Genomic DNA, 11506 nt, shown 5'->3' on the forward strand with positions numbered 1-11506 from the left:
CGGCACCGCCCTGCCCGGGGGGTCCTGCACCCCCCCCCCCCCCCCCGAGGGGCTCTGAGCCCCCCCAGTGTGGGACCTGGCACCGGGGGCTGCAGCCCCGGGGGGGCCATGAGCCCCCCACGTGTGGGGTCCGTGGGTCCTGCGGTGCCGCGGTGTGGGGCTGGGGGGTCCCGCGAGGTGTGGGGCTGGGGGGTCCCGCGAGGTGTGGGGCTGGGGGGCCCCGAGGACCCCGGTGGGGCTGTGGCCGCCGGAGATCGGGTCTGGGGGCTCTGGGAGGTCCCGGCCGGGGTTGGGGCCGGGGGGGCCGCGGCACTGCGGGTCCGGGGCCTGCGGGGGTGGGGCCGGGGGTCCTGCAGCTTTGTGGGGTGGGGATGGGGGTCCCGACCCCCCCCCCCGGGTTGGTGGGGGTGGGGGTGCCGAGGCCCTGAGGTGTGGGGACGATGGGTCCGGCAGCTCCGGGCTATGGGGCTGAGGACCCCGACCCCCCCCGGGGTTGCAGACCTGGGGGTCCCGAAGTCCTGTGGTGTGGGGACCGGGGGTCCCGCGTCTGGGGGGCGTGGGGCTGGGGGCTGTGCCCCCCCCCGGCTTGCAGAACGGGGGGTCCCGAGGCTGCGGGGTGTGGGGACGATGGGTCCGGCAGCGCTGGGCTATGGGGCTGGGGGTCCCCCCCCTCCCCCGGGCTGGCAGACTTGGGGGTCCCGCGTCCCCGGGGTGTGGGACCAGGGGGTCTGTGCCCCACAGCCGCCTCCGCCGGGGCGGAAGGGGTTAAGCGCAGCCGTGGGCTCGGGGAGGTTTCCTGTGGGCAGGATCGGTGCCCGTCGTGGGGCGGAGGGAGGGGAACCCCAAGTCTCCTCCCTGGGGCCGCCCCACACCGCCGGCAGGGAGAGCAGCGCTGCAGCAGAGCGGGCGGCGAAGCGAGTTGTGTCGGTGCTCAGCGCGGGCGGCGAAGCGAGTTGTGTCGGTGCTCGGCGCGGGCGGCGAAGCGAGTTGTGTCGGTGCTCGGCGCGGGCGGCGGTGGCCACCATGTCCCGGCAGCAGCGGCGCAGCCAGGAGGAGGGTCTGTCTGTGGGGCAGAGGACGGGCTCGGAGGACAACCTCTACCTGGCGGTGCTGCGCGCCTCCGAGGGCAGGAAAGGTAACGGTGCCCCGCGGCGGTGGGGGCGGCGTGGGGGGGACGCGGCGGCTGCTCTCCCCGGGACCGCCCCGCCGGCGCAGCGGCACTGGGGGGGCACTGGGCCCTGCGCCCCACACCGGGGCAGACCCCCACGCTGGGGGTGTTGTACCTGGGCGGGCTATGGGGCAGACCCCCGTGATGGGGCGGTGTCCCCCCCAGGCAGGCTGTGGGGCAGACCCACATGCTGGGGCGGTGTCCCTGTGCAGCTTGTGGGGCAGACCCCCACCCTGGGGCGGTGTCCCCCCCAGACCAGCTATAGGGCAGACCCCAAACTGGAGCGGTGCCCCCCCCCTCAGGCAGACTATGGGGCAGACCCCCATGATGGGGCGGTGTCCCCTATGCAGTCTATGGGGCAGACCCCAAACTGGAGCGGTGCCCCCCCCAGGCAGACTATGGGGCAGACCCCCATGATGGGGTGGTGCCTCCCCCGAGCACGCTATGGGGCAGACCCCCATGATGGGGCGGTGCCTCCCCCGAGCACGCTATGGGGCAGACCCCCATGATGGGGCGGTGCCCCCCCCCCCCCCCGTGCACGCTATGGGGCAGCCGGTGGGGCCGGTGCCGGTCCCTGGCCCCGGTAGCGGCAGTCGGGGCGCGGTGTCCCGGTGCCCCACACCGACTCCTGTCCCCATCCACACCGTGTCAGCGCCGGGCGCTGCCGCCATCCCGGCCCGCGGCGGGCGCGGTCACTTCCTCCCACGCCCCGTCCGCGCATGGCCACCGCCACCGCCACCGCCACGGCCCGCTGCTGGCCGGGCACTGCCGCCCGCGGCTCACCGCGGGGCCGAGGGCGGTTGGGCTGCGGGAGCTGCCGGGGCGCGTGGTGGGAGCGCTTTCCCCCCTTCGCCACGCTCGTACCCACCGGGCGAGCGCGCCCCACGCTTCCTTCCTTCCTCCCGCGCCGCCGCCGCCGCCGCGCCCCGGCCCCACCGCCGAACCGCCCGTGGGTGCCCGCTGTCACCGGTGCCGGTGTGCTGGGGTGGGTGCGGGACGGGCGCCGGCCGTGGGGCGCTGCGTGGGCAGATCCCGGCACGCTCCGGTGCGACGAGACCCGGCACGCACCGCCTCGGCCTCGCCGGATCGCCGGGGCGGGGGTTGGGGGGGGGATGTTGTGGAGGGGCGACCGTGGTGGTGGCATCGCCCCACGCGCCCGGGGTGTCCCCTCCTGCCACCGAACCCCCCTGGGCACCGCGCCGAGTCTCGGCGGCGATGGCCGGGGCCTGGGGGGAGCGGGGCGGGGTGGGTGCTCGTTAGCGGGGTGCAGGGGGTGGGTGCTCGTTAGCGCCGGCGGGATGCGTCAGCCCTCCCCTAATGACAGGGCAGCGGGCAGGGAGTGCCCGTGAGTCACGGCACCGCCCGCGGGGACACCCTGTGCCGGGGCCGCGGCCGGGGGTCCCCGCGGGTGCCGGGGCTGTGCCGGGGCTGTGCCGGCGCGGGATCGCCGTGGGCTCATCCCGATCCCCCACTTGTGTGTCTCGGGGGGAACGGGCCGCCGCGCCGGTGGCTGTGCCGCGGCAGCTCATCCCCACCCCGACACGTCCCGCTCGGGGTGTGCGCCCAGCGCCGGCGGCGGTGCCGGTGCAGACACCCCGTGGGCTCGCCCCGGTGCCGTACACACGCCAGGCCGTGCACCCCGTGCCGGGGCGGTGGCTGTGGCTGTGCCAGGGCGGTTCCTGGGGCGCTCGGCACCCCCCGCGCCCCCCCAAGACATTGCTTCTCTCTCGGCACTGCCGGTTGCGGTGTCGGTGTCGGTGCGGGCAGAGCCCGATCCCCGTTAACCGTTTCCTTCCCCTCGCCCGCCCCGTGACTCACCGCCGCTCCCCGCGGCGGTTGGGTTGGCTCATCGCTTCCTCCGCCGGTGCTGCCGCCGGCGATGCCCGCGCCGCGCCGGGACCCCCCGTGCCCCCGCTCACCCTCCCCTCTCCTCTCTTGCAGATGAGCGAGACCGGGTCCAGAAGAAAACCTTCACCAAATGGGTCAACAAACACCTCATCAAGGTACGGCGCGCGCCGCCGCCGCCCACAGAGCCCCGGCTGTCCCGGCGGGAAGTCCCGGCTGTGCCGGCGGCAGCACCGGACTGTGCCCAGCCGCCTCCCTGCCGTGCCAGAGCGCCGCGGGACGTGGGCAGCGGGGGTCCCCGGCAGCGCCGTGCCGGCATGGCCTTGCCCGGTCGAGGCCGCTCGGCTGCCTCCATGGCGGCCCCCTGCCCCGGCCGTGCCGGGGGGCTGTGCCGTCCCGGGGCCGTGCCGGGCTCTGTGCCAGGCGGGAGCCGCCGGCCGCCCCCTCCCACACACGCCGGGCCGGTGCCGTGGCCCCGGGCACAAGGGGACCTTTCGCTGGCTTTGACGCCGCGGCGCCTGCCAGCTCTGCCGGGCACACTGCCCGCGTCCGCCCCGGCACCACTGCGGCTCCATTTGGGGTGCCCGCGGCCGCCCTGCCCGCGCCGGGGGGACCACGGCTGCCGTGCTGCCTTCCCCCCTGCCCCCCCCCCCCCCCCATTCCGTCCCGGTGCCGCCCGCGCCACGCGCTCGGCCGAACCCCGCCGGCGTGCCGGTGCCTGTCCCCGCCGCGCGGCCGGCAGAGCCCCACCTCAGCGCCGGGCACGCGCCGAGACGTCTCCCCGGCCCCCGCGCCCCGACGTGTCCCCGCACGCCGCGTGCCCGTCCCTGCCGCCCCGGTGCCGCTGCCGGGTGCCGGTGGCGGTGCGGGTCCCGGCCGCCCCCTGCCCACCCCGGGGCTGTCTCTCTCCGCTGCCTCTCCTAACCGCGCTCTTCTCTCCGCCTCTCCCGGCGCAGCACTGGCGAGCAGAGGTAGGTCTCGCTCCGGCTCTCCCTCCGGCTGCTCCCGCTGCGCTCCCTCTCCTCCCGCACACTCCCCTCCCCGCGCCGGGCCGGACCCCACCGCCGCGGCATGCTGGGCACCGGGTCCGGCCCCTCCGCCGCCGCGGCACGCTGGGCACCGGCTCCCCACGCACGGCACTGCGGTGCCGGCCCCGGCGTCACCGCGGGGAGCTGCCGGTTCTGGGCTGGCGGGGGGGACGCGGGGCTGGGGGCACGGGGCCGCGCTTGGGGACGTGTGTGAGCACCGCTGCACGTTGGGGGGTCACCGGGGTGCCGCGCGGCCGCCCCATGGCTGAGGTGGGGGCGGGGGGCTGTGCGGTGTGCGGGGCTCTGCGCCCCCCGGTAACGCCGTCCCCGTCCCCGCAGGCGCAGCGTCACGTCAACGACCTGTACGAGGACCTGCGGGATGGACACAACCTCATCTCGCTGCTGGAGGTGCTCTCGGGGGACACCCTGGTAGGTGCCGCGCCGACACCGCCGCCGCCCCGCTGCCGCCCCGCTCCCCCGCCCCGGCTCCGCGCGCCGGCACCCTCCGGCTGCGGCCGCCCCCCCCTCTGCTTCCCGCCTCTCCCACCCCTCTCCCGCTCGGCCGTCCGTCCCGTCCGTCCGTCCGTCCGTCCGTCCGCCGTCCCGGAGAGCTGCCCGGCACCGTGCCGCAGCGCCCCGAGCCCCGCCAGCGCGGCTGTTCCCCCCTCCGTCCCGCATCCCCCCCGGCTCCACCGCGGCCTCTAACGCCCGGACGTCTCTTTGCTTTGGTGAACTCTCTGCTTCTCCGCGCTGGGCTCCTGCCGGCGGCTCTGCCCCGACCGTCCCCCTCCGGCCTCTGCCGCCTTCCTCTCCTGGCTCCGGCCGGGCAGCCGAGGGAGCGCGACGTGATCCGGAACTTGCGGTTGGTGAGTGGTTCTGCCCTTTGCTGTCCGCATGGCACCGCATGGCAAGCGCCCGCCGCCGACGCCGGGAGAGGCTCTGCTGCCGGCGCGGCCGTCCCGTCCCGTCCCGTCCCGTCCCGTCCCCTTCCGGAGAGGCGTCGCCGCGGGCTGCGCCGGGGGGAGGCGCGTCGGCACTTCGGGGGGCTGCGGCAGCGGGGTCAGCCCGGGCGGGTTTCCCTCGCCTGCGGCGCTGAGATGGGAGTGCGGCATCACCGCGAGCCGTGCCGTGGGGTTGGCACTCCCAGCTCGGCTGCGGCTCCTGGCACCGCGGCAAGATGTGCCACCCGGCATCCTCCGGCTCCTCGGGGCTGCCGGAGGGTCCGGGGTATCCGGCGAGGGGGATGGCCCCGTGGCCACCGACCCACCGGCTCTCCCGGCGGGGTCGGGCCGGTGGTGTTTCCCTCAGGCAGAAGAGACGCCGGTCCGGCGCTGAGCGGCGCGTGGGGGGCTCAGGGGGGGCTCAGGGGGTCCCCGGCCCTTTGGCAGCCGGTCCGGCACAGCCGCTGCCGCTGGAGCGTCGGGCATCGCCGCGGGGCCGGCAGTGCCGGGGGTCTGTCCATGCATGGCGGTGCCCGGTCCCTGCCGCGGGGCGAGACCGCGGTGTGCCGGGAGCCGCGTGCCGCCTCCAGCACGGCTCTGCCGCGTCCGCACCGGCTGCGAGGAGCGGGGCGAGCGGTGCCGCCGCGGTGCTGCGGGCAGGGGCAGAGCAGGGCTGGGTTGTGCCCGTGCCGTGGGGACGGCGCTGCCGGGGGCCGAGGAGGCGCGGGGGCAGGATCCGATCCGGTGGCGAGGCCGGCCGTGCTCGCCGTGGTTGGGGCCGGCGGCGCATCCTGGCCACAGCCCCGTGCCGCGGGGAGAGGATTTCCTGGTGGGGCCGCGCTGCCCGGGCAGGGACACGGTGACATGGGACGCGGTGGCATAGGACGCGGTGGCATGAGACGTGGTGGCATGGGTCGCGGCCGCACCATGGCCGGCACTGGCTCGGCAGAGCTGCCCCGGGCAGCGGCTGCGATGGCCATGCGCGGTGCCGGGGTCTCGGGTCCCGGTGGCAGCACCGGCTTGCCGCGGCGACGTGGTGCCCGGTGCCTGCGCTGCTGCTGCCTGTGCTGCCTGCGCGGGCAGCTGCCGCCTTTCGGGCCGGGGCCGGGGCTCGGCGGGGCGGCCGGGGGGATGGACGCCGCGGGGAGCAGCCGGCACTGCTCTGGCACCGCGCCTGGCGCTTGGCTTCCCGTGGGGAGAGGTGGGGGCCGTCCCCTCCCCGCTCGGGGCCAAAGTGCGGAGGGTGTGTGGCATCGGCATGTGCGGCGCCGGGAGCGGCCGGGATGGCGCGGGGGGGGGGGGACGGACGCGCCGCGGGGGTGGCGTGGCGGGGGGGCGCGTGCCCGGCGGGTCGCGGCTCACGGCCGCCGCTCTCCCCGCAGCCCCGCGAGAAGGGCCGCATGCGCTTCCACAAGCTGCAGAACGTCCAGATCGCCCTCAACTACCTGAAGCACCGGCAGGTAAAGGGGGGGGTGGGGCCGCCGGGACCCCCCGGGGACCCCCGGGCTGGGGGCGCCCGTCCGCCCGTCCCTGAGCGCCCCCCGTCTCCCGCGGCCCCACAGGTGAAACTGGTCAACATCCGCAACGATGACATCGCCGACGGCAACCCCAAGCTGACGCTGGGGCTCATCTGGACCATCATCCTCCACTTCCAGGTGAGCCCACGGCACCGGGGCCCGGCACGGGCACGCACCCTGCCGCGGACGGGGGGATGTGGCGGTGCCAGAGGCGGAGGCGGCAGGCCGGGGCTCCGCAGCGCTGGTGCCGCCGGTTCGGCCCCCGCCTGGGGCCGCGGTGGGGCTGCGGCATCGCCGGCAGAGGCGGCGGTGGAGACGGCAGCGAGCGCGGGGGGAGCCGGCGGAGGGTTCGGCGTAACACCCCCCTCCCCGCGCCGGCAGATCTCGGACATCCAGGTGACGGGGCAGTCGGAGGACATGACGGCGAAGGAGAAGCTGCTGCTGTGGTCGCAGCGGATGGTGGAGGACTACCAGGGTCTGCGCTGCGACAACTTCACCACCAGCTGGCGGGACGGGCGCCTCTTCAACGCCATCATCCACCGGCACAAGTAGGTGCAGCGCAGCCCGCTCCGCTCCTCGCCGCCGCGTGCCGGGCCGGCCGGGGCTGGCACCGCCGCTACTGCCTGCGGGCACGCAGCTCCCGTCTCCCCGGCAGCGACCGGCACCCCCAGCCCCGCGCCGCCGTGCCGAGCCTCCCGTGGCACCACCGGCCCCTGCCTCGGGCGCCCGCGGTGGGGAAGAGCGTCCCCGGGGGCTGCGGTGTTGGCAGGATTTGGCCCCTTGCGGCAGCCGGCGGTGCACAGTGATGCCGCGCGCAGCACAGACGCGTGCTCGCTGGCACCAGCCGCCGGCACGGCCAGCTGTGCCGATCCTGTTTTGGGGCGCCGCAGGCATGTGCCTCCCGACAAGTCCCGGCCCATCGGCCCGTGCCGGCAGCACCGTGAGCCGCGCGGCTCAGCCGCCCTCCCACGCTCCCGCTTGCCGTGCCGACCGGCCCCAGGCGGTGGTGGGCGCCGTGCCCGGCACAGCGTGCCGGGGCGCGGGCGGGCAGGATCCCACACCTTCGGGGAGCGCGCGTACGTGCCGGCGCGCTGCACCCGTGCAGGGGGGGCGGAGGCTGCCGTGCCGCACCGCACCACACCGCACTCTGCACTGAGCCGCCGCCGCGGCAGGAGCGTGCCGACCGCCGCACCGAGCTCGGTGCTGCCATGGAGCGGAGCGGGCGGCACCGGGCCGGGAAGCGGCGGCGCGGCGTGAGGAGCTCAGCGCGGGCGCTGCCGGGGGCGGAGGTGGTGATGGTCTGTGAGGACATCCCCGAGCGGCCGGCGGCCACCGGCGTCAGCGGCACCTTCTACTCCATCCGGCACAGCCTGCGGCTCCGGCAGCTGTAGGGACCCCCGCCGGGCTGGGGGCCGGGGCTGCTGAGGGGACGTGGGGACACGGGGACAGTGCCGCTGGCGGCTCTGCGCGTGGTGACGCGGGGACACTGCGTGAGCCACGGCGACGGGGGGGCACTGCCGTGCGCGGGGCCCTCGGGGTGTCCCTGGCTCCGGGTGCCGGGGGGGTCGGGGGTCTGCGGCACGCGGTGGCAGCGGTGCAGGCAGTCCCTGGAGGGGAACACACCGTCCCAAACAGCCGGCACCGACGTGTGCCGCGCGCCTGCGCCGTGGTGCCCGGCTGTGCCGCGGGGGGTTCCCCGTGGCGCCCCCCCTGAGCCGCCCCCGCTGCCCGCAGGCCGGCGCTGATCGACATGAACCGGGTGTACCGGCAGAGCAACCTGGAGAACCTGGACCAGGCCTTCACCGTGGCCGAGCGGGACCTGGGGGTGACGCGGCTGCTGGACCCCGAAGGTGGGGGCGGGGGGACGGCCCGCGGGGGGGGGGCGATGGCCGCCCGCAGAGCCCCCGTCCCTCCGCGTGCCCCGACCCACCGCTCTCCCTCCCCCCGCGCAGACGTGGACGTGCCGCAGCCGGACGAGAAGTCCATCATCACCTACGTCTCCTCGCTGTACGACGCCATGCCGCGCGTGCCCGAGGTGCAGGACGGCGTCAGGGCCAACGTGAGTCTGGGGGACGGTGGGGCGGGGGGCGGTGGGGGGTGGGGGGGGTGTGTGTCCCATCACCGCTGCCGCCGCCTCACCCGGCGCCGCGCGTCGCCCTCCGCAGGAGCTGCAGCTGCGGTGGCAGGAGTACTACGAGGTGGTGACGCTGCTGCTGCAGTGGGTGCGGCAGCACACCCTCCTCTTCGAGGAGCGCCGCTTCCCCGCCAGCTACGAGGAGATCGAGGTGAGCGGGCCGGCGCGGTGCCGCCAGGACGAAGCCATGCCGCTGGCCCGGTGGCCCGGTGGCCGCGGGCTGGGCTCGTGCAGCCGCCGAGTCCTCCCGGCGCGGGCAGCCCCGGTGAGCGCACACCGCGCCGACCTCGGGGCTCCGCGGGGAGCGGGGACGGCCGGTGGCGGCCGTGGCAGTGCCGCAGTGCCGGGGTCACCGCAGCCCGGGCACGGCGAGGGGCTCGGTTGGCAGTGCCGGCACAGCCGTGCCGCCCGGGCAGGGGGGGCCGCGCTGACTCAGACATTCCGCGTGAGTCACCGGTGGCAAACCCCAACTCCCGCCTGGCCCCTTCCTTCCCGCCGCCATCGCACGCATGGAAAAGCGGGGGGGGGGTTGGGGGGGTCGGGGGGGGGGTAGCGTTGCCCGGGAGGGGGCGGGGGCGGCCGGGGGTCTGCGCTGCCCACCGGAACCCCCCCGACCCCCCGGCAGATCCTCTGGCGGCAGTTCCTGAAGTTCAAGGAGACGGAGCTCCCGGCCAAGGAGGCCGACAAGAACCGCTCCAAAGCCATCTTCCAGTCCCTGGAGGTGCGCGGCGCCGCCCCCGCGGGGACGGGGGGACGGGGGGGTCCCGGGGGGGTCCCGAGGGGCTGGGGATCCTGAGGGCGTGGGAATTCCCAGGGCTCTGGGGGTCCTGGGATCCTGGGGGTCCCCGGGGTATGGGGTCCCGGGGGTCCTGGGGGGCTGGGGGGTCCTGGGTGGCTGCGAGTCCTGGGGGGGATGGGGGTCCCAAGGCTCAGGGGGTCCTGGGGGTCCCAGGGGGGCTGGGGGTCCTGAGGAAGCAGGGGGTCCTGAGGGGTGGGGGTCCCAGGGGGCTGAGGGGTTCCAGGAGGGTGGGGGGATCCTGAGGGTCTGGGGTCCCAAGGGAGAAGGGGGTCCCAAGGGGTGGGGGGTCCCGGGTAGGTGGGGTGTCCTGGGGGTCCCGGGGGGTGGAGGGTCCCGGGTGGCTGCGAGTCCTGGGGGGGCCGGGGGGGCTGGGGGTCTTGAGGAACCGGGGGATCCCGAGGGGCCGGGGGGGTCCCGGGGGGCGGGGGTCCCGCGGCAGCCCTCGCGCGCCCCTCCACGTCCCCCCACTGCCGAGGCCGTCCCGCGCCTCCCCCCCCCCACCCCGACTCTGAGTCGCGGCACCGCGGCCCCCACACCCCCCCGCCCCCTCCGGCGCTGCCGGGGTGCCGGGGCGGCGGCGCTGACGGGGGGGCGCAGGGCGCGGTGCAGGCCGGGCAGCTGAAGGTGCCCCCCGGGTACCACCCGCTGGACGTGGAGAAGGAATGGGGGAAGCTGCACGTGGCGGTGCTGGAGCGGGAGAAGCTGCTGCGCGCCGAGTTCGAGAGGCGAGTGCCGGGGGGGCCGGGGGGGGCGGGGGGGGTTGGCACCCGCGCTCTGCCACGCAGCCAAACCGCCGGGATGGGCCGGCGAGGGGTGGGGTGGGGTGGGGTGGGGTGTCCCGGCCCCCCTCCCCGTCCCGCTGCGGGGGAACCACACAGCACATGAGTCATTGCCGCCGGGAAGCCAGCGCGGCCGCGGCCTCGAGCGCGGCACGGCACGGCACGGCACTGGTGGCTGCGCCGCGGGCTGGGCTGCACTGGGCATCCTGCTCTGGCACCGTGTCCCACCGCGGGGGGGGCCCAGCGCGGCACGGGGAGACGGAGCATCAGCGGGGGGTGGGCAGTGCGGGCAGGAGAGGGCAGCGGGACTGGGAGGGGCTGGAGCTCTGCCAGGGGGTGGGACCGGGATGGGAATGGGGATGGGGATGGGGATGGGATGGGGATGGGGATGGGGTGGGATGGGGATGGGATGGGGATGGGGATGGGGTGGGATGGGGATGGGATGGGGATGGGATGGGGATGGGATGGGGATGGGATGGGGATGGGGATGGGGATGGGGTGGGATGGGATGGGGATGGGGATGGGGATGGGGATGGGGATGGGATGGGGATGGGATGGGGATGGGATGGGGATGGGGTGGGATGGGATGGGGATGGGGATGGGGATGGGGATGGGATGGGGATGGGATGGGGATGGGGATGGGGTGGGATGGGGATGGGATGGGGATGGGATGGGGATGGGGATGGGGATGGGGTGGGATGGGATGGGGATGGGGATGGGGATGGGGATGGGGATGGGGATGGGGATGGGGATGGGGATGGGATGGGGATGGGGATTGGGGATGGGGATGGGGATGGGGATGGGGATGGGGATGGGATGGGGATGGGGATGGGGTGGGATGGGATGGGGATGGGGATGGGGATGGGATGGGGATGGGGATGGGGATGGGGATGGGATGGGGATGGGATGGGGATGGGGATGGGATGGGGATGGGATGGGATGGGATGGGGATGGGGATGGGGATGGGATGGGGATGGGGATGGGATGGGGATGGGGATGGGGATGGGGATGGGATGGGGATGGGATGGGGATGGGATGGGATGGGATGGGGATGGGGATGGGATGGGGATGGGATGGGGATGGGGATGGGATGGGATGGGATGGGGATGGATGGGATGGGGATGGGGATGGGGATGGGGATGGGGATGGGATGGGGGTGGGGCGGGTCCTGGGGATGGGGATGGGGATGGGGATGGGATGGGGATGGGGATGGGGATGGGGATGGGGATGGGATGGGGATGGGATGGGGATGGGATGGGGATGGGGATGGGGATGGGATGGGGATGGCGTGCTGG

General features: G+C 76.0%; 1 protein-coding gene across 1 annotated transcript; it reads left to right on the forward strand.

Annotated features, from left to right (window-relative positions):
• Positions 1–627: 627 nt before the first annotated feature.
• Positions 628–10157, forward strand: LOC309685885 (plectin-like; the record flags this gene model as incomplete). The annotated part of the gene is made up of 12 exons (XM_082501575.1): positions 628–1135; positions 3110–3171; positions 4381–4470; positions 4872–4907; positions 6365–6442; positions 6545–6637; positions 6881–7047; positions 8234–8349; positions 8452–8558; positions 8665–8784; positions 9259–9354; positions 10030–10157. Coding segments are annotated over 12 exons (1601 nt in total), but the record flags the coding sequence as incomplete, so codon positions are not given.
• Positions 10158–11506: the final 1349 nt, after the last annotated feature.

This window comes from Vanellus vanellus, assembly GCF_965231255.1.
Source record: "Vanellus vanellus genome assembly, contig: HAP1_SCAFFOLD_1964, whole genome shotgun sequence".
In the NCBI taxonomy this organism is placed as follows: Eukaryota; Metazoa; Chordata; class Aves; order Charadriiformes; family Charadriidae; genus Vanellus; species Vanellus vanellus.